Genomic DNA, 21,901 nt, shown 5'->3' on the forward strand with positions numbered 1-21,901 from the left:
TGTTTTTAACATAGATGATGGCATGCACGAATGCTTTTAATCCAATGAAAAACACCGTGCGGTATTGCGGAAGCAGTGAATAGGGAGTCAGGAGGCTTGTGTGTGTAGCCACATTAACTGGCTCTACTTTCTTGTTTATAAACTAAATTAGCTGAATCAGATTAGAGATTCTCAGTGTGGAAAAGAAGAGGGTTTTGTATTACCTAGAACTTTTTCAAAACGTACATGCCCTGCCCTCCCGGAGTGTGGTACCTAAGTGATGGAGGAATGGTCTTTATTACTTTAAAATCAATAGATTAAGAAACCTCTGGTGTTCAACATGAGTTTTCATAGTTTAGGATTTTGTTAATTGCCCTATCTAGCTATTCCAATCTCTTACCAATTAAAAACAAAAAACAAAGCCAAAATATGCATTGTGGCATATTTAAACATATACCATGATTTCTAATGCAAAAATAAAATTCTATTAAGCAGATTCAATTACTGCATGATATTAGAGATTCTGTACAGAACAACAATAATTAAAGGAGACAAGTTAAATATAGTTATTATGGGTTTTATGATTTTCCAAAGAAAATGTGAGAAAACAGTATATCGAGGGAAGGGAAAATACACCATATGCACTATGCAACAAAGAGGAATGACCAGCCTGGTCTCTCTTCCTTAGAGGAGAGGAAGCCTTCTGGGCAAAAGCTCGCAGGAGCTACACTTAGAAGCTGAGAATCAGGATGAACCAGAAACGAGATCTCACGATGAGGATCGCCCAGCTGACGGCCACCACCACGGCCGCCGCCCTGGCGCTCAAAAGCACGAGTGCTGCATCTGCCCAAGTGTGTGAGAAGCTTACCGATAGAAGAAGTAGCCACACTGCGCGTGTAAGCCAGTCGTTTCTCGAACCAGACAGCCGGGTCCAAGAATTTTTCCATGCAGAAGTAACGGAAAACCGGTTGAAAATTTTGGCAGATATCCGTGAAGGTTTTATATTTCTCTTCGAAAGACTTCTTTTGTACATCCTTTTGAAAGACCCAACATAAAACTTTCTCAACGCTGTGTTCAACTACTTTCAACACCTACTCGGAGTTTCTCGATAGAACCTAGTACGACAGACGCAGAGGCGACGAAGAGGTGAACGAGGCATCACCTCTGCCACCGGCAGCTGCTAGTCTGCCAATTACAAGTCAGAATCCCTTTAGGGTTCACGTGTCAATCTCCGGGGACACCAACAGTGGCTGTTCTTCTCTTAATTCAGTTCTAAAATCTATGTGGACATATACACAAAAAAGCCAGAGGCAGCTCTAGCCTCACAGCACCAGGGTCAAGAGGAAACAGGAAGAAGAACGGAAGCGTCACCGATGGACGGCAAAGCAGCTCACGTGTTTCGGATCTGTCCTCCGAGACCTTCTGATGGTGCTTCGTCCTTCCCTGAAGCAAAGCTTATCTAGTTCAGTGGGCCCAACTCGCAGCTCCATGCTGACGAACCGAATCTGCGTCTCTGGCCCCGTGTCTTTATTAAGCTCCAGCTCGATGTGCTGCTCCAGCGGCTCACTCCACACGTGCGCGGGGAGCACTTCCAAACCCAAACCTCTTCCCCGTCTCAGCCTCGGCAAACCTCAGCCACTTCCTCTCTCCTTCCACCCCCTCACCAGAAAACCGGGTGCCTCTAATGACTCTCTTCCCCAAACCCACTTCTAGTCAGCAACCAAATCCCATCAGTTCTGCCTCCTTACTGTTTCTGGTACGTTCCCCCATTCTCCGTTCCTCCTGTTATTAGTCTTTTTTTTTTTTTTTTTAATTTTTGGGACAGAAAGAGACAGAGCATGAACGGGGGAGGGGCAGAGAGAGAGGGAGACACAGAATCGGAAACAGGCTCCAGGCTCCGAGCCATCAGCCCAGAGCCTGACACGGGGCTCGAACTCACGGACCGCAAGATCGTGACCTGGCTGAAGTCGGACGCTTAACCGACTGCGCCACCCAGGCGCAGTTATTAGTCTTAATTCAAGACCCCTGTGTCATGCTTCTCGTCAGCTTCTCAAAAATGTAGCCCACGGTGCCGCCAGAGTCGTTTCTCTAAAATGCAAATGTGGTACCAGCACCTTCTCGAGGGTTCTCTACTGCCCACAGGATAATGTGCAAATTTCCCGGCATTTCACGAAGAAACCTTCCATTTTCTGACAACTATTGCTGCAAGTCTCACGTATCACATCCTCCTCAAAGACGAGGCCTAAGCAGTCTCTAACTGCCTCTCCGTGCCCCCTCTTGCCCTTTGACTGCGTGCTCCTTCTGCTTAGAAAACCAGCTCGGGCAGTAATCTCAGCTCAAAGGCCACTCCTCCATGAAGCCCTCCAGAATTTGACCCCACCCCTGTCTGTCTCAGGTAGAGCTGCCCACCTCCCGCCCTGCACGGTGTCCTGGACAGCCTTCCGTGACAGCGCCCGTAGAGCTCTATCACACACCTCACATCTCTATAGAACAGCACAATGAAAGGAAAAGCAAAGGACTTTAGAGCTGGACAGACAAGAGTCACATCCTTGCTCCACCATTTATTGCTCACTGACCGCGGGCAGGTTACATTTCTGAACTTCCTCTCGTTTTAAAATGGGAGACGTATGATGATTAGTCCTAACGTCTGTGACGTGTCAGCACAGTTGCTGGGAGACAGGGGGCATTCAGTAAATGTTGCTGACTGGCTGAATGACCGTCAGGCCAGATGGCGTCTTGTGGCACGTGTCTTTAAAGGTCTATCGGTTTCATATAAAAATTACTTCATAACCTGTTTTTGGCTTAGTCAGCGCTTGAATCAGCTCACCCCAAACTGGAAGCAAATTAGCATTCCACTGAATGTGAAATCTCTCATCAGACCAAGGCTGACACTTTATATAGTTGAACAACTTTCACTTTTCACTCACACAAACTTCCATTCCGGCGAGCCCACTTTCTCTTACTTCGTATCATTAACCTTAGTATCATTAGCCGATGAAATTAAAATATTCTGTACTCAGTAACATTCGGTAACTGCCAGCTTTAATAAGCTATTAAATAATCTTGCAATGATTCGTACTTCTGAGTGTCACTCACCATCATTTTCTTTTGGCACTGAAGGGCGCTGAAATCCTTCGGCCTGTATCGCTTATGAGCGCCATTCTCGTTGTTAACAAGAAATTCACCGATAGGGACGGTTCCCGTGCACCATTCGAGAACTCCACTTCGCTGGGAAAGCGGAACCACCTGAGTCCCAGATTAGATACATTTTGATTATGCAAAGGTATCGCCGGGCACGCGGCGGTCACTCAACCCTCAGAGTCCGCAAGAAGCAGCTCTTCAGGTGGGACCACTATTTCCCTGTCCAAAGGAGACAAAACTCCTTGGAGGAAAATAAACTTATACTCCAAGAACACGATTTTCCAGCCTGCCGCGTGGACTCCTGAGGACCTGCTCCTCTCTCAAGCTCCAGGATTCGCGGAGGCCGGTCCTGCTAACTATACTTTCCTGCATCGTCTGTGACACAACGGTTTGCTCCATTTAGCAGGGAGCTGCCTGCTTTCCTTCTACTTAATAGCAAACAAATTTAAAGAATGTCACTTTGAAAAATACTGAATATAAATCTTAATACTTTGATCATTAGAAGTACATATATTCTTGCTTTGTAGTCTTGTTAGCTACACCAAGAGGAAATATATTCCTGAACATGAAATGAGCAATTTTACCGCAAAGATTAGAAATTATGACACATGTAGAGATACGTAAAGTACAGAAAATGATATAAACATCCTTTTACCCACTAATCAGGTTTCTCAAATCTAAAGATTTTCTCCTGTGTGCTGCAGAGAGGAAGCTCCCTTTGAACCCCTCACTGGTCCCATGCCGTCTGCCACCAATAACTTTATCGTGTTCATGTATTTTCTGCTATATTTTTATTTCAAAGCAATATATGCATAAATAGTTGTAAGCTTTAAGTGAAGGAGTATTATACTCGGTGAATGGGCCTGCAATTTGTTTTTTTCTCACTCAACACTATTTTACCATTAGTTGTGTGAGTACATGTAACTAAATCGTTTAGTATACACTGCAGAAGTACACCATAATTATCCACTTGCTGCAATCTGCATATTAATTAAGATTACATTCTGTCCAGATTCCCCTGAAGTGTTGCTACAATGCCCTAGCGTACTGGTTGGTGACAGTATCTCAGTGTCTCCTGGGTACGTGCATACCTGGGAATCCAACACGTGGGTCACAGGGGATGTGCATCTTAATTTAGTTAACCAGATACTGCCAAATAACTACCCAGAGTGCTTATGCCAATCTATATACCCAGAAGTAGAGTTCATTCCATGACCTTCCCGACACAAAGTACTGTTAAGACTTTTATTTTAATTGTGCTAATCTGGGGCACCTGGGTGGCTCAGTTGGTTAAGTATCCAGCCTGGGCCCGGGTCACGATCTCACGGTTTGTGAGTTCAAGCCCCACGTCGGGCTCTGTGCTGACAGCTCAGTCTGCTGCCTGCTTCGGATTCTGTGTCTCCCTCTCTCTCTGCCCCTCCCCAACCCATGCTTGCTGTCTGTCAAAAACAAACTTAAAAAATAAATAAATAAATAAATGGTGCCAAGCTGAGACAGGTAAAATGGTAGCTCACTTTGGTTTCAATTTGTATTTTCAGATTCCCAGTAAGGCTGAGTAAAATTTGGCAGGCTTATTGGTCACTCAAGTATTTTCCTCTTGTGACTTGTCTGTATTCTTTACCGGTTTTCCTACGGACATGTTAGTCTTTTTTTTTTTTTTTTTTGACAGTCACAACAAAGTTTACTGCAATGAGAAGCAAGGCCGACCGATTGGGACCGACACTCTTGACCAGAGTGTCCATGTTAGTCTTTTTATAACTGGTTTGTAAGAGCTGTTTATATGTTCTGTATATAAATCCCTTGTTATTAATATTACAACAATTTTTTGTTATTATAATATCCTTAAAGTCATTTTTCTCAGTTGGCCACTTGTCTTCATAGAATATTTGATTCTATAAAGTTCTTACTTTAATGTGCTCAAATAGACTGCACTGTACTGTTTTATGGTTTGTGTCTTTAATTTACTACGTGTGTTGAGGGTCTGTTCTGTGCTCACTGGTGCCCACGTGCAGGAGAGGGGCACGTGAGGTAGACGAGGACCATGCTGTCCGACAGCTTCACGCTGGCGATGGAACGTATGCGCTCACAGACATGTAATGATGCCAGAGAACAAGGACGGAAGAATGAAACAGGCACTGAAAATAGTGAGTAAGAGACATCTGGTCAGAGAAGGGCTCCACGAGAAGGTGACCGGAGAGAACCTGAATGACATGAGGGAGGGAGGCATGAGCTGAGGGAAGCGCATTCCAGGCAGAGGGGAACAGGGAAGCCCTGAGCTCAAACAAAACTGGTGCATGTGAACGAGAGACAGCGGGAAGACCGGGTGGGCCCAGGGGAGGTGACGCCATCACGAGGAAGAAGTGAGGGATGAGGGTGGGAGAGGGGCAGACAAAGGTGGAAAGGGAGCAGGAGAGGCAAATCCCTTTCCTTCAGGGACAATGTGAAGTCATCTGGAGTTCCGAGCAGGAAACGGACATACTGATTCAGTCTTGGACTCTTTAAACAGATCATTCTAGCGGTTGTGAGAAAACCACTAGCTTTGTGGGGCCGAGGCCAGAAGTAGGGGCTTAGCCAGACGCCACTGAAGAGATGTGAGTGCAGGGCGGACTGCCAGACGTGTAAAAAGTGGGTCGAATGAAAGCGGACGGGTAAGGAAGTGCTGATGGAACAGGTGTTACATATGAGAGATGGGAGGGGTTAATATGCTGAATATTTGGTGATATTTAGAAATTACTGCTAACTCTCCTAGGATGACACTACTGTGGTTCTCTTTTCCTTTTTTTAAAGAGACATCTAACTACACATTGAAATAAACGTTTACAGATGAAATGATACGACATTTTGCTTCAAAATATAATTATCAGAGAGGAGAGAATGGGTGGAAGAAGAAATGAAACAAAATTATCCGTGAGTTGACCACTACTGATCACTGGATGATGGTACAAGGGAATTCATTACAGTATTCTATCTACTTTTCTATATGTTTGAAATTTTTAGCAGTATTAAAAGTAAAAAGGAAACTGCACCTCCAGGATATGGACGGAGGACCGGGGTGAAGGTCCCGCTGAGCTGAGGAAAAGCAGTTGTGTTTGGCTTGGGTGTTGGGGGGGGGAGATATTAATTCAGTATCTCTTAGACCTCGACATGACTCCCTGATCTGGTCAGGAGCCAGGCCTTCCAAGTGCTGTATGTGACCTGACACAGACCCTCATCACAGACCAAGCAGGGGAGGAGAAGCAGGGAAGACGGCCAAAGGGGGAAGGCCTGGGACTGCAGAGCCGCCGTCCCCAGTGTGGACGCTGCCCGGGACCAGGCTGCAGAGACCTTATGTGGCACACAGACTCTAACATGTTTACTATCCCAGAAAACACTGGCCGGCCCCTAGTCTGAATAATGGCTTCTTTCCTATGCTCTTGATGAAGGAGCAGAGGCCTGAGGTACTTACCTTGTATGTACAGATAGTCAATTTCCTCTTCCTGGTCTCGGTGTTTCTCTGCAGCAACGTGTTACACATCTGGAACACCTGCTGCATGACGGCATCTTGTCTCAGGTCATCACGGCCCTTCAGGACATCAAACGCAAATAATGAGGCTCAGTCCATTTTCTTTATTATAGGACCATATAGAGGGTCACATCAGGACAATGACAGGGCTCTCAGAAATCAATCTGGGCAGAGCGCCTGGGTAGCTCAGCTGGTTAAGCGTCCAACTTCAGCTCAGGTCATGACCTCACAGATTGTGGGTTCGAGCCCTGCATCGGGCTCTGTGCTGACAGCTCGGAGCCTGGAGCGTGTTTTGGATTCTGTGTCTCCCTCTCCACCCCTCCCCTGCTTGCACTCTGTCTCAAAACTAAGTAAACGCTGAAAAAAGTTTTAAAAAACCCCAAATCAATCTGGGCATCTGTACTCCTCACAGTCTCTTAAAATAATTAAGACCTATCGCTACCCTTTCATTTAGAATTAGCTCTAACCCTGGGTAGGCAGACCGATTCAGGAAAAAGCTTCCCTCAGCTGCGTCTGTAGCCAGGCTAACTGGAACCCCTCTGTTCCTCCACTGGAGGCACAGCACTGTTCTCTCTACTCTTTCCCAGCAAGGCCCCCAGGACTTGGGAGCAGAGTCAGGGAGGAAGGCTGTCTCCTTCCTCATACAGTTAATAGCAGCTGGCACAGTGCCAGTCTCAGGATAGGGAAGCAAGAGCCCTCAACTTGAACTATTCAAGAAAATAAGCAACAATCACCAAACAGATTTTCCAGAATAAGCAAGCTGTTAACCTCATCATACCTGTGCATGTTAAAGGCATTTTTTTATTTCAATCAACTTTTCTAATGATGGCCTTCCGAGAGACACAAAAAAATTAGGAAAAGCAATCTGCTTCCAGACAATGATGTAATTTATATTTTGTAAGTTTTCCTCACTTATAATTTTTGAGAAGAAAAATAAAGACCCAAGCAGGAAGTTGTGCTGTGACTTTTCTCACTAAGCCTGTAAGGACCACACCACTCGAGGGGAGTCTCACCTTGACAAGCTGTCTCCTTTCCTTTCCATCAGAGCCCAAACAATCGATTATTTTAGGTAAATTTAAACCTCCTGCTAAATGAAATTCTGCTTTAAATGACTGTATAGTCACCAGATTTCCATATTCTCCAGTAGGATCCACCTGATAAAAGTATAAATGTGATAAACAGGTCAGGTATATTATGGGCGCTTAAAGATGAATTATAAATGACAATTTTACTCTTTTTTATTTTTTACCCTTTTGTTAAAGTTTGTTTATTTAGTGAGAGTGCATGAGTGCAAGAGGGGCAGAGAGAGAGAGAGAGAGAGAGAGAGAGAGAGAGAGAATCCCAAGCAGACTCCATGCTCAGCGTGGAGCCCAGACATGGGGCTCGATAACCCACGAACCGTGAGATCATGACCTGAGCCAAAATTAAGAGTTGGATCCTTAACTGACTGAGCCACCCAGTGCCCCTATAGACAACAATTTTAACATGAAACACAGGAATGAATGACAACATGCTGCAGGTTAAGAGCTAGAGTGATAATTTACTTCCTGTTTAAATGAAAGAAACATGGGGTGCCTGGGTGGCTCAGTTTGGGCAACTGACTACTGATTTCAGCTCAGGTCATGATCTCCTGGTTGGTAAGCTCAAGCCCGGCGTGGGGCACTGTGCTGACAGTACGGAGCCTGCTTGTGATTCTCTCTCTCCCTCTCTCTCTGCCCCTTCCCCACTTGTGCTCTGTCAAAATAAACTTAAAATGTTTTTTAATTACAAAAAATAATAAATGAAAGAACCAAAATTCAACATGGAAAAGGTTTATAAACTCCCACAAGTTACCTCCCCTAAGTACCTCTCACTAAAAGAGGGGCACACAGTGTTGGAAAGGGTAGCCAAAAAGCTGCTTTCAGGTCTGACCAGTGACTGTGTCTATGTTCAGTCATCTGAGAAATAGTGAAATTTATCACAACAAGATAGGAAGGTAAATTTTAGAAAAGGGTGGAGAGTGGTTTCCAGGGTTGTAACTGCTAAATCTGGCATTTTCTGGAAATACTCAGGTAACTACCTTTGCTATTATAGTTGGAAAGGTATTATTAGTCCAGATGACGGAGCTACATTTCAAATCAAGTAACTACGTATACCAAGAATGTACTCGAATGATTTTTCTTTCATTAAAAAGAATTTTTTTGAAGTTTTTATTTAAATTCTAGTGTTAGTTTCAGGTGTACAATACAGTGATTCTGCACTTGCACACGTCGCCTGGTGCTCATCACAGCAAGTGCGGCCTTTATCCCCATGACCTATTTCATCCATACCCCCCACCGGCCTCCCCTCTGGTGACCACCAGTCTGTTCTCTAGAATTAGGAGTCTATCACTAAACTATAACCTTTATTATTACTACATGTATCCCTGCCAACGTGGTATTTCTAGCAATAAAGATCACTACAACATAGCTAGGAGTATCACATATATTACAGTTACTACCATAACCTGTACCGCGTTACTTAATACCGTAACACTTCACGGTCACTACATTCTAACACATCCAGAATTTTTAAAATATAAAGTATTTAGGGACTTTATTGCCAAGTTAAAAATTAGTCTTGACATAAGCACGGGAACCTTTCCTTATTTTGGCCAATGAAGGTAACCGTCTACAGACCTTCCCTACAGGGAAGATGGGAGGTACAAAACTGAAGGCAAAAGAAAAGAAAGCAGGAGAGTCCTTTAAGTATTTTAAGGGCTGGGTCAACGGAATGTAGAAAGAAACTGTATGTTGAAACAAATGAAAGTGCTAATTTTGGCAAAAAAAAAAAAAAAAAAAAAAAAAAGAAAGACTGTTTCAAATGGTTTAGCCTAATCAAGAGAAATGTGAATTTAGTTCAATAAAAAAAAATCAAAACAGCTAATAGTAAATTACCTTAATTTCCATAGTTGGGACAACAACATCTTCTAAATTCTTCAGTTTAGTAATTGGCTGGTCTGCTGGGATATTTATGCCTTCTGTATTTAAAATAAAGAGGTTCTGGTGAACACCTGACCAACAGCTTGGAAGGGAAAGCAGGAGAGTTCAGCAGACGCCACAGACCCCAACCTGCGGCTCAGGCCCTGATTCAGGAATCAAGAGCCAGGGCTTGCGACACAATGTAGCTCAGAGCAGAGCATGGCTGACGCACGAATTTGCAGGTAACCTGGCGCTAGTGATTAGGTCCCATTCCAGCAGAGGGTCCAGGCTGAGCACCTTAAGATAATTCCACAAGTTTGCACAGCACACAGATTAATGTACTCCTGCCACATCACTATCAAACGTAACCAAAGGATGTGACAATCAATACTCTTTGTTTGCTTACACAAATAACAGAAAAGTCTCGTTCTTATTTTAAAGTAGCAAAAATGTAAATATGAAGAGACAGTCCTGAACGGAAAAGGGAATATAATTGTCCAAGAATGCGGAGAGAGACTTCCGAGTGTATGCACATAACCAAATGTTATAGCAGCTTCTGATGACTGGAAGAGACACGGCAAGAACGAGGGATTATATATGCGTCAGATATTCTAACACCTGTGGAGGAAATGGTGAGGCCTTCTCACTCTTAAGTACCAGAGCACAGTGAGTAACTGACATCATTTTAAGAACTTTCGACCCTGAAAATTGTCAGTTATTTTAACGCACTTGTCTCTACACAATGAATTCTCTGCGACAAGTATTTGCACCAGAATATTACCCAGAGAAACCAATGAATTCAGCGCAGTCATCTATCATCAGATAGATATAAGATATTAAATGAGAAGTGACAAGGGGATGTTGAAGTCACCGGGTAAAACTTAAGCTGTGGATCACATGTGAATCGTAATCATAAAGACCTTCATGTCTATAATTAATGTTATGTGTATAAGTTAAAAGAGATTACATATTAAGCTCTATAATTAATATATCCCTAAAGAGAAAAACAGCAAGAAAACAACACTCTTTCTTCCCAACACATACTTCTCTGCGTCCTCCACTGAGTGGCATCTAAGTTTGCTAATATGATGTAAGCATCACAAAGTGCCTCTACACTTCTGACCATATGAGGTCTCCTACTTCTGATAGTACATATTATTCTGTTTGCAGCCTCGGTTCGATCCTGTTAGTAAAAAAACAAACAAAAAAACATCACACAAAGGAATACCCGACACTGGCACTTTTCAGAGTTATAACAAAAAGAACCACCAAAGTTAATGGACTGATCTAAGCACCGGAAGGACTCGCATCCCCCAGAAATGAACAAAACAGTCCCCTTGTGAATGCAATACATCAAAGGTATAATACTATCAACAGTAAATGACTTAGGTGTGCCTTGAAATGTTTTTTCTTTGCTCGATGATGTGAGGGAAAAAAAGTATTGGTATGTCCTATGCTTTGAGAATATTCAGGAATTTTGAACCATTTTTAGGTGGCATGGTAACAAAGGATTTACAAACTGAGTATGAACAACACACATTCTTAGAATCCCTGAGAGTTAAGAAGAGAATATTCTGGGAAAAAATGAATACTATAATTCAAAAAGGTATGTATGTTTAGTCCAAATACCTCATCAAGCTGAGAGCTTTGTTTAGGTGCATTTTTAGTCATTCTACTCCTTCTTGCCGCCTCTGGTTTGGTCAAAAATTCATCTTTGTTTGCATTTGCTAAAGCCAGTATAATAAACAAGGTATGATGGGGGTGATCCATAGCAATTGTAGAGATAAGCTGTCAGCAAATAAAGAACTATTAGTTTTATGCTACAACCAAAAAACAAAAAAACCCATTACGTTTTTCATTTTGTTTGACGTTAAGACACATAGGGTACCAGATGCCGTAGTGGGTAGAGCGTTGTATATGTGTGGGACACAGGAATGTGAGCATGACACAGAAATGGAGTAACTTACGTGGAGAGACGAGACAAAAGGCGATTTTTATTCCCGCCCTTTTACAGCATAATAAATGCAACTGACTGGGATATTTTTCATCTTCATCTCCTAGAGTGGGACATTAGGATACAACGCATGAAAGACAACCAATTGCGCTTTGATCTGCAGGCGTACTTACGTTATTGAGGACTTCGTGGAATCCTAGGCCCCCCATCATTTTGGTCCCCATTCTAGCAGCCAGCTGGTACATAAGAGGCAGGAATTTGTATGACGGAATGTTCATTCCTTTGCTCTACCATTAAAAAAAAAAAAAAAAAAAAACCTTAAGAAACAATGCGTTTCAAGAAGCCTCACATCTAAGCAAATAAATTACTCTAAGATAACACTGCCAGCACAGTCATCTGCTGGTTGTTACTAAAACTGCACTAGCTACATTTTTGCCCTTAAGATTCATCTTCTCTTAGTTTCAGTGGTATTCTGGATTTGATTCACTGGTGAGTCCCAGTGCTTGATCCTAAAGTAAACTGTTCAGACCTGGAACACCTGCACTGATTACATTCCATGAGACGGGAGGGCTGCTGTGATGGTGACCCCTGGGAAGTCCGTGTATAATAAAATGGGGTAACCGGGTTCCCTGACGCCAAAAGTTAACAGGATTGAATGTGCACTTGCAGCAGAGACTGCTTGCTTGTAACTACTATGTGTCTTATCATTCTTCTCATCCAGAAGAACCACTTTATTTTTAAGCTTCAAATGGATTGCCGATGTAGATCCTATAAGCATAACTTTAATTTTAGGTATCCTCACTGAAATCTAAAATTTTTAAGTAAAAACTCAGGAAATACTACTGCCTTAATGTTTCTTAAAAATGTGTTTGTCATTTGCAAAAGTAATTCACTGTAAAAATCCCAGAAGAGATAAAGCCAGAGGAAAAACCTGCCTGAAATCTCCCAATATGGCATTCTGGTACTTTCCAGCAGTAACTGCAAAGGTACAGTGAAAGACTGACCTAAAGGCTCTCGTCTCCGCATAAACCTGCATCATGAGAGCTGATCAAGTACGTAGGAATAGAGCACAGAACCACATGGCAGGGATACAAAGAATACACAAAATAACACCGGCAGGCTCTTGTCTAAGCTTTTCAAGCGCAGGCTGGAATCTGGGGTTTACAAAGACGACTTGCCTTCATCATGCCATTGACTTCAGAAACTCCAGAATTTTCAAGCCAGAGAGAACAAAGACGGAATATCCACATATCGTGCGCTTCTCCACTCAATAAGCAACTGATGTAATTTTCAACTGCTTTACATAAGAACCGCTTACGATCCTCTTTCAGGGCACGGAGCGCACACTCATCCAGCTCCAGCTCTCGCTGCACCTTTATCGTGTATCTTGTGTTGGATAATTAAAGGAAGATGCAAAACCCATCAAGATGTATAGAACTACATCATACATGATATACAACATAAATGAAAAGTCAACTGTCCATCCTAGGAGAAAAAGCAAAATTCTAAAAATTATAAGGGAACAAACTTAGTATCTCAAAGTAAGTCTGGGCAATTCAAAAGTCATTGTAGGGGCGCCTGGGTAGCTCAGTTGGTTAAACGTCCAACTCTTGATTTTGGCTCAGGTCATGATCTCACAGTTTGTGAGATCAGCCCCGTGTCGTGATCTGCATGGAGCCTGCTTAAGATTCTTTCTCTCTCTCTCTCTGCCCGTCCCCACTTGTGAGCGCACACGCTCTCTCAAAAATAAAAGTAAACATCAAAAGACATCCTAGGCAACCAGGGGCCAAGTGGACTCTACTCAAGATACCTACAACTTTATTCTCTACTTTCACTATCCTATTCAGACAAAAGGGACGCCTGAGAAAGCGTTAAAAAAACACACACACATCAGAATAGATAACTCTTCCGTATTTAATTTCACCACCTATCTCCTTTTAACTATGGTACCAACAAACCCAAAAAGCAAAACAAAAAGCTAACATCCATACAGTCTACAATGAGCTTAGAACCACAGTGCACAATCACGCCCTGGTTCTGTACATCTTGTCTATACATACAGTCAGTGCATTTCTGTGCATCTTGTCAGTTATCACTGGTGGACATGTAGTTACCTGGTGGTCTGAATTTTATGCTCCCTAAGAAGGCCCACTTCCTCTTTGGCCCTTTTCAGGAGAGCCTGCTTGTTTTCAAATTCTGATGATTTCATGTAGTTTTCAATTCTCTGGTACTGCGTATCCGAGAACCGTGCTAATGAGAGAAATGCCTTCATTTTTCCATTTCTAAGCTCATCACTGCTTTCTCCGTCATAATTTCCAGCAACTTCCACTGCCTTCAAGAAAACACAATAATTTATGTTATTTACACAGATCCTAAATGTATCTAAAGAACCACTTAAAAAGACAGTCACAGTAAAGTTCAATTTATACATATTTTTATGGATAAGCTAAATTATATGAAGCACAGTATTTTGAATTTTCAAACAACTTTGACAGTGTAGAAATAACCAAAACAGCTAATATTTTAACAAACTGTAGAAAACAAAGGGCTTCATAAAATTTAAAGACGGTCATATTATACTTTTCATGCTATACTTATTTATAGTGAGATAGCTACTTCTAAAATTAATTAAACTACAGGAATAAGGGGAGAAACAAGAGGGAGAGAGGGGCCAGAGCACAAAGTCCTGATCCTGTTTGTAAGGCGGTTGGGTTACAAGTGCACAGTCAAGACTAACTTGCATGTTCCTTAATCACCTCTTCTTGTAGATAAGTAAATGGAGAAATGACCAGAAACAACTTCAGAGAGTGGGGGGGGGGGGGGGGGGCACTGAGGGAAGACACATCTGGGCTTCCTTTCAAAACAGGGTCCTTCTTTTTTACCACTGTTTCATCCTGCCCTAAAAATTACATGGAGCTGCTATAGTAATAAATACCCCAAAACTGAAATCTTCCTTTTATTTGCTTTTGAAATGCACATGGCCTTGATGAAAGATCAAGCGTACTCATGCTGAACAGCTCTCCTAAGGGTTGTGAGAAAACCTTACCTTTTCCAGGTAGGTCTGCATGATGACCGCAGGGTTTTCTAAGCAAGTTTCCGCCAACCAGGTGCCGCAAACCCTCAGACATTCTGTGTACAGAAGTCTTAGGCTGGGATCATTCTGTATATGAAAAGCAAAATCTTAAAATGTAATTCACTATCATGACTATGCGAAAGTATCTTCCATGTAGGGGAAAAAAGCAGGTTAAAAATATTTTTCCTCGTATATGCCAGGCACTTTAGCAAGGCTTGATTTCTGTACGTTACCTCATCTCATCCCCACAAGAACCCTGTGAGGCGAGGACTCTATTACCCTTCATCTGCAGAGTGCAGTGGCAGTACGGACGTACAGAGGGGGCAGGTAACTCGAGCCAGGCTGATCCCGGGCCCCACTTGTTAAGCAACGTGTAAACATCATACTGTATCAGCTCCCGGAGCTCTGGTATAATGGTAAAACTCTCCGATGAGGATGTCCTAAAGTGCCCAATACCGGAAAGGCAGGTGCGTGTCAGAAGGAGAGCACTGTGGCCACACCTGCAAACACCGCACGACTCCCGCAAACACCTCTACTGTGCCCATAATACGCTGGAGAGACAGCTACAGAGGCACACAGATTTCCAGTAACCAGTGGGTAATGTTAAATAAAATATGAGACATTCTTTTTCCTAAGTATGAAGACTGACAACTTAATTGTTCCAACTTGCTTCCTTTTTAAACTTTGGTTCTCTCACACATTTCCTCTTCCATTTCTTTATTTTGAATTTATAGTAGCTATTTCTTCCCCCTCCACCTCCTGTACTGGCTATTTCATGTTTGTTTCCATCATACTCTTCTCGAATTCTATATAAAGTTTAAAAAAAAATGCTTAACACTGGGTTAAATCAAATAAATCTACCACAAGATGGACTAACAGAATTATTGGAAAGAGAAACTAAAATTAGTATTTCTAAACTTCTTTACAAATAGTAATTTTCCAGGCTCCTTTTTATAATTTCTTGTTCATAGATAAGCAAATTTCAAGGCTTTAATAAACCTGTGGACTTATTAAAAATATTTTAGGGGGCACCTGAGTGGCTCAGTCGGTTGAGCGTCTGACCTGATTTCGGCCCAGGTGATAATCCCAAAGTCGTGGGATCAAACCTCCTGTTGGGCTCCACACTGAGCATGGAGTCTGCTTAAGATTCTCTCTCTCAGGACGTCTGGGTGGCTCAGTCAGTTAAGCGTCCGACTTTGGCTCAGGTCATGATCTCACGGTTCATGAGTTTGTGCCCCGCATTGGGCTCTGTGCTGACAACCCAGAGCCTGGAGCCTGCTTTGGATTCTGTGTCTCCCTCTCTCCCTGCCCCCCCTCCGCTGATGCTCTATCTCTATCTCAAAAATAAACAAACAGTAAAAAAATTAAAAATATATCTATTTTAAAGCTCAGTGGTTGCTTTACAACAGTAAAATACTAATTCAGCCAATTAAAAAAAACCAGTAAACCTCTGCACCACTGGAGTCCAGCTTCTTGATCATCTGCTTGAGGACACTCAAGGCGAGACTCTGCTCGTTTCTTGCCCAAAATACTTGGGCCTCCTCCAGCTGCCACTCGGAGACTCCACGACCAGGTGGGTTGTACTGTTTAATGTGAAATATTGCCCGTTCGGGGAGCTGAAATGAAAACGACATATGGGAATAAACACCATTACTGTTACTACTGCTAGTACGAATCATGGAAGCAGTAACTCCCATCACTGACAACTGTTTGTCAGGACGGTCTCAAGTACATCTGTGCCTGCCTCCTTCAGCCCCGCATCCATCTGGTTCTCTCACAAATATATACATATAGATGTATACATAAGCACATGTACGAACACACGTGTGTGTATGCGTGCAGTATATAAGACCACTAAATTGTTATCAATATAGTCAGTTAGGTATCTTCTCATTTCAGAACCATGAGATTGAGGCTTAGAGAAGTACCCTGTCCAAGGCTTGAACTCAGGTCTGATGCCAAAACGGGAAATCTTGAACAATTATCTTAAGCAATATTTTTATAGCAATCTGTTTCTCGGTGACACTTCTGTTTTACTCGTGCTTTCCATTTTCTGGGTCATAAAAGAAAAAGTCATAGGGTGAGATGACATCATTTTAAATCTTATACCTGAGTGTTCTTAAAAGTTCGGGCTAGTATGGAGAGTTCTACAAGGTGCGTGGTGAGGATATCCTTAAAACATTCTCTCTGGGAGTTTTCCATTTCCTTTTCCATCAAGATCTCCAAAATGACTGTGCGGAGAGCCATGATGGGCTCCTGAAAACTAAAGTCACTGTCTTTGAGAAGCTGGGAGTGTTTCCGCCACTTAGCGTAGACTTCGGAGGGCTGCCTACCGGGGACCGATCTGAAAGCAACAACATCACAGAAGCCACGTAAGCAAGAGAAATAAAGGACAAAAATGCTACCACACAGCTTCTGCATTTAAGATAAAACACAAAGGAGTTTGACAGTAATGACATGAGAGCTTAAAAAGGATACAAAGTAAGCACCAAAGTTTAGAAAACTACAAAACCATCAGACTTGTGAGGGTCAGCACAGGGGCTACAGATGATGAATGTTTTTAAAGATTTTCTTAAAAATACTCTTAAAGCTCACAAAAAGTAGCATTTCTAAGTATATATTCTTCTGAAACAAGAACACCTTCATGAGGCTTGGTATCAGAACGCCGACACCTCTAGTCCCGCTTCAACGTTCCCTGTGGCAAAAGGCGGCATGTCAGCAAGGAAAGGGAACAAGTGTATTAATTTCTGCTGTGCCCAAGTGGGTGCAGAGGAGGACTCTATGCATAATTACAGCTGCTAAAGAAATCACAATTCAGGGGGAGAAATGCTGGTAGCCGGCAAAGGTCTCACTCCCCAACATTATTTATTAAAGGAAGAGAAAATGCATATTCTGCAATTAGTTTACGTGAAAAGGATGCTTCCCACACGGTCACACTAAGCAATACCGTCCAATCCTCGAGGGCCACTGTACTGACAGGAATCAAGATGAAGAAGGGACAGTAAGAAGATGACAAGGTGATGACTAGGAAATGAAAGCTCCTTCAGGAAGCTTCCAGATGGGAGGGGCCAACATGGCAGAGAAGTAGGGGGATCCAAAGTTCCCTCCTTTATGAAACAAAGCAGTGCTGAAACTAAAGGACTTTGAATTCTGAGAGTCCGGGAGCAAAAGAGGCAGTCACTTCCAGGGACCCACAGGGATAACCTGACTGCCGTAAATGCGTGATTCTGAACTGGGAGCGATGAAACAAACGGAGGAGAGGGATCCCCTTCTGCAGAGACACAAAGGGAAGAGAAAGTGCAGCTGGGGAAGCATAGGACTGTATCTGGACAAGAGAAAAACCTCAAACCAGGACGGAGACAAAGCCCATCTCTAACTGCAGGGCTTGCCCGGGACTGGGCCAGCTGTCCAGATCAGGCGACTGGGGAGGAGGGGAGCCAGCCCCAGGCTCGGGGACTAGGTCGCGGGTGCAGCCCGCAGTAGGAGAAAGTGATCCCCTCCCTGGAGTGCTGCAGCAAAGGGCAAAGCCTGCTGCGCCTGCCTCCCAATCGGGGACCACATATCTGGCGGCGTGCAGCGGCACTTCGCCAGTACCAGGGCGCACGGAGCGGGAGTTTGAGTCCCAGCCAAGCCCCAGGCATGGAGTCGGTGGAGCAGGACAAACCGCCTCGTCTGCGTCCTCATTTGTGTCCGTGGCACAGTGAGGACGGCTCGAACACAGTGGTTTGGAACACCAGGTCTGTGAAGAAGAGACTGGGGGTTGCCATCACCACCAAGGGGGGACTTCAGCTAACAGACAGCAGAGCCCACAGTGGAGGCGGGACCCGCCTACACCAAACCACGCCCCTCCGCGCCGGGTGCTGTGTATCTACGGGAACAGGATTGGCTCTGAGGAACCGGACGCCCCCTCCTCCAGACCTGAGCTGCTGCATTGCCTGGATTAATTCTCGGATAATTCTAATTATAGACATATATTCTTCCTTCCTTTTCTTCTTTTTCTCTCTTCCCTCCTCCAGTCTGGTTACTCTGGTTGTTGCTTTGTTTAAGCAGACATATTTAATCCATTTCCTTGATACATGTTCCACACCTCCTTCTTAATTCTCCATTCTCTCTCTCTGGATTAAGCTGTATAGTTTCTCTGTCTGGATAACTTTATTTTCTTTTCTTTTTCCCCACTTCCTTCTTCATTTTCCCTTCTCTCTCTCTGGATTAAGCCAGAGAGTTTCTCTGCCTGGTCAATTTTTATTTTTTCTTTCTCCCCGGCCCCTGTCATTTCTCTCTCCGTATGGGGTAAGGCCTCTTCCAACAGCACTGCCTCCACCCTATGGTTTACTTGCAGCTGGTGTTTCTGTTTCTGGCTTTTCGTTTGTTCACGTGTTTTTGTTTTCTGAGTTTTGTTTTCCTTTCCAGGGCTACTTGAATGAACAAATGAAAGCACACTTAGTGGAGGATTCAAAACACCACTACCGTAGGGAGATTTAGAATTTAGAATAATGGTCATAATACTAATCGCTGGCGGGCGCCTGAGTGGCTCAGTCAGTTGAGTGTCCGACTTCAGCTCAGGTCGTAATCTCACAGTTCGTGAGTTCGAGCCCCACATCGGGCTCTGTGCTAACAGCTCAGGGCCTGCAGCCTGCTTCAGACTCTGTGTCTCCCTCTCTCTCTGCTCCTCCCCTGCTCACACGCTGTCTCTCTCTCTCAAAAATAAATAAAGATTAAAAAAATTAAAAAAAAAAAAAGATTAATCGCTGGACTTGAAAAAAGCATAGAAGACAGCAGAGAATCTACTGCTGTAGAGATCAAGGAACTAAAAAATAGTAATGATGAATTCAAAAATGCTGTAAATGAGGTGCAAAATAAACTAGAGGCAGTCACAGAAAGAACTGAAGAGGCAGAGGGGAGAATTAGAGAACTAAGTGACTCAATGAAACAGAACAACATCCATATCATAAGAATTCCAGAAGAAGAAGATAGAGAAAAGGGCCGAAGGTGTGCTTGAAAAAATCACAGCTGATAACTTCCCCAATCTGGGGAAGGAAACGGACATTGAAATCCAGGAGGCACAGAGAACTCCCTTCAGACGTAACTTGAATCGATCTTCTGCACGACATATCACAGCAAAACTGGCAAAACTGGCAAAATACAAAGACAGAGAATTCTGAAAGCAGCTAGAGATAAACGGACCTTAACCTACAAGGGTAGACATATAAGGGTAGTAGCCGACCTATCTACTGAAACTTGGCAGGCCAAAAAGGAATGGCAGGAAATTTTCAATGTGATGAATATGAAAAACATGCAGCCAAGAATCCTTTATCCAGCAAGCCTGTCATTCAGAATAGGAGAGATCAAGGTTTTCCCAAACAAAACTGAAGGAATTCATCACCACTAAACCAGACGTACAAGAGATCCTAAGGGGGACTCTGTGAGTGTTACGGAGACCACAAATGATCAGAGACATCACTAGAAGCATGAAACCTACAGACAAGACAATGGTTCTAAACCCTTATCTTTCAATAAGAACACTGAACATAAATGGACTAAATGCTCCAATCAAAAGACACAGGGTATCAGAATGGATACAAAAACAAGACCCATCTATTCGCTGTCTACAAGAGACCCATTTTAGACCTGAGGACACCTTCAGATTGAAAGTGAGGGGATGGAGAACCATCTCTCATGCTACTAGAAGTGAAAGAAAGTTGGAGTAGCCATACTTAGACAAACTAGATTTTAAACTAAAGACAGTAACAAGAGATGAAGAGGGGCATTATATAATAATTACGAGGTCTATCCATCAGGAAGAGCTAACAATTATAAATGTCTATGTGCCGAATATGGGAGCCCCCAAATACATAAAACAATTATTTACAAACATAAGCGATCTTATTGGTAAGAATTGCAGGGGATTTTAATACTCCACTTACAACAATGGAAAGATCATCTAGACAGAAAATCAATAAAGAAACAATGGCCCTGAATGATACACTGGACCAGATGGACTTGACAGATATATTTAGAACTTTTCATGCAAAAACAGCAGAATATACATTCTTCTCGAGTGCACATGTAACATTCTCCAAGATAGATCACATACTGAGCCACAAAAAAACCCTAAATAAATACAAAAGAATTGAGATCATACCATACACACTTTCAGATCACAATGCTATGAAACTTGAAATCAACCACAGGAAAAAGTTTGGAAAACTTCCAAATGCATGGAGGTTAAAGAACATCCTACTAAAAAACAAATGGGTCAACCAGGCAATTAAAGAAGAAATTAAAAAATGTATGGAAACAAATGAAAATGAAAACACAACAATCCAAACCCTTTGGGATGCAGCAAAGGCAGTTCTAAGAGGGAAATACATTGCAATCCAGGCCTATCTCCAGAAACAAGAAAAATCCCAAATACGAAATCTAACAGCACACCTAAAGGAACTAGAAGCAGAACAGCAAAGAAACCCCATACCCAGAAGAAAAAAAGGAATAATAAAGATCAGAGCAGAAATAAATAATGTAGAATTCAAAAAAACAGATCAATGAAACTAAGAGTTGGTTTTTTGAAAAAATAAACAAAATTGATAAACCTCTAGCCAGGTTTGTCAAAAAGAAAAGAGAGAGGACCCAAATAGATAAAATAACAAATGAAAATGGATATATCACAACTAATCCCTCAGAAATACAAGCAATTATCAGGGAATACTATGAAAAATTATATGCCAACAAACTGGACAACCTGGAAGAAATGGACAAATTCCTAGATACCCACACACTACCAAAACTCAAATGGGAAGAAATAGAAAATCTGAACAGACCCATAACTAGTGAAGAAATTGAAAGTTATCAAAAATCTCCCAACAAATAAGACTCCTGGACCAGATGGCTAGTCCCGGGGAATTCTACCAGACATTTAAAGCAGAGTTAATACTTATCCTTCTCAAGCTGTTCCAAAAAACAGAAATGGAAGGAAAACTTCCAGATTCATTCTATGAAGCCAGCATTATCTTGATTCCTAAACCAGACAGAGACCTCACAAAAAAGGAGAATTATAGGCCAATATGCCTGATGAACATGGATGCAAAAATTCTCAAGATACTAGCAAATCAAATTCAATAGCACATACAAAGAATTATTCACCATGATCAAGTGGGATTCATTCCTGGGCTGCAGGGCTGGTTCAATACTCACAAATCAATCAGTGTGATTCATCACATTAATAAAACAAAGGATAAGAACCATATGATCCTATCAATAGATGGAGAAAAAGCATTTGACAAAATACAACATCCTTTCTTAATAAAAACCCTCAA

At 42.6% G+C, this 21,901-nt stretch overlaps 1 protein-coding gene across 9 annotated transcripts in view; it reads right to left on the reverse strand.

Moving 5' to 3' along the window:
* The window catches only part of ATM (ATM serine/threonine kinase), a 133,117-nt gene that overhangs the window by 11,184 nt on the left and 100,032 nt on the right, over positions 1-21,901 (reverse strand). For 8 of the 9 annotated variants that reach the window (XM_086679204.1, XM_086679207.1, XM_086679203.1 and 5 more), the window contains 13 exons: positions 16,698-16,932; positions 16,037-16,204; positions 14,562-14,675; positions 13,630-13,847; positions 12,694-12,901; positions 11,689-11,802; positions 11,191-11,349; positions 10,606-10,744; positions 9,538-9,620; positions 7,636-7,776; positions 6,566-6,682; positions 3,076-3,225; positions 848-1,013 (listed from right to left, as the gene is read on the reverse strand). In XM_086679204.1, the coding sequence (XP_086535330.1) occupies positions 848-1,013; positions 3,076-3,225; positions 6,566-6,682; positions 7,636-7,776; positions 9,538-9,620; positions 10,606-10,744; positions 11,191-11,349; positions 11,689-11,802; positions 12,694-12,901; positions 13,630-13,847; positions 14,562-14,675; positions 16,037-16,204; positions 16,698-16,932 (2,012 nt within the window). Of the gene's footprint in view, positions 1-847; positions 1,095-3,075; positions 3,226-6,565; positions 6,683-7,635; positions 7,777-9,537; positions 9,621-10,605; positions 10,745-11,190; positions 11,350-11,688; positions 11,803-12,693; positions 12,902-13,629; positions 13,848-14,561; positions 14,676-16,036; positions 16,205-16,697; positions 16,933-21,901 lie in introns of those variants that run through there. The other variant, XM_086679210.1, reaches the window with a different exon arrangement.

This window comes from Puma concolor, chromosome D1 (assembly GCF_028749965.1).
Source record: "Puma concolor isolate L17-30 chromosome D1, mPumCon1.1.hap2, whole genome shotgun sequence".
NCBI classification, from domain to species: Eukaryota; Metazoa; Chordata; class Mammalia; order Carnivora; family Felidae; genus Puma; species Puma concolor.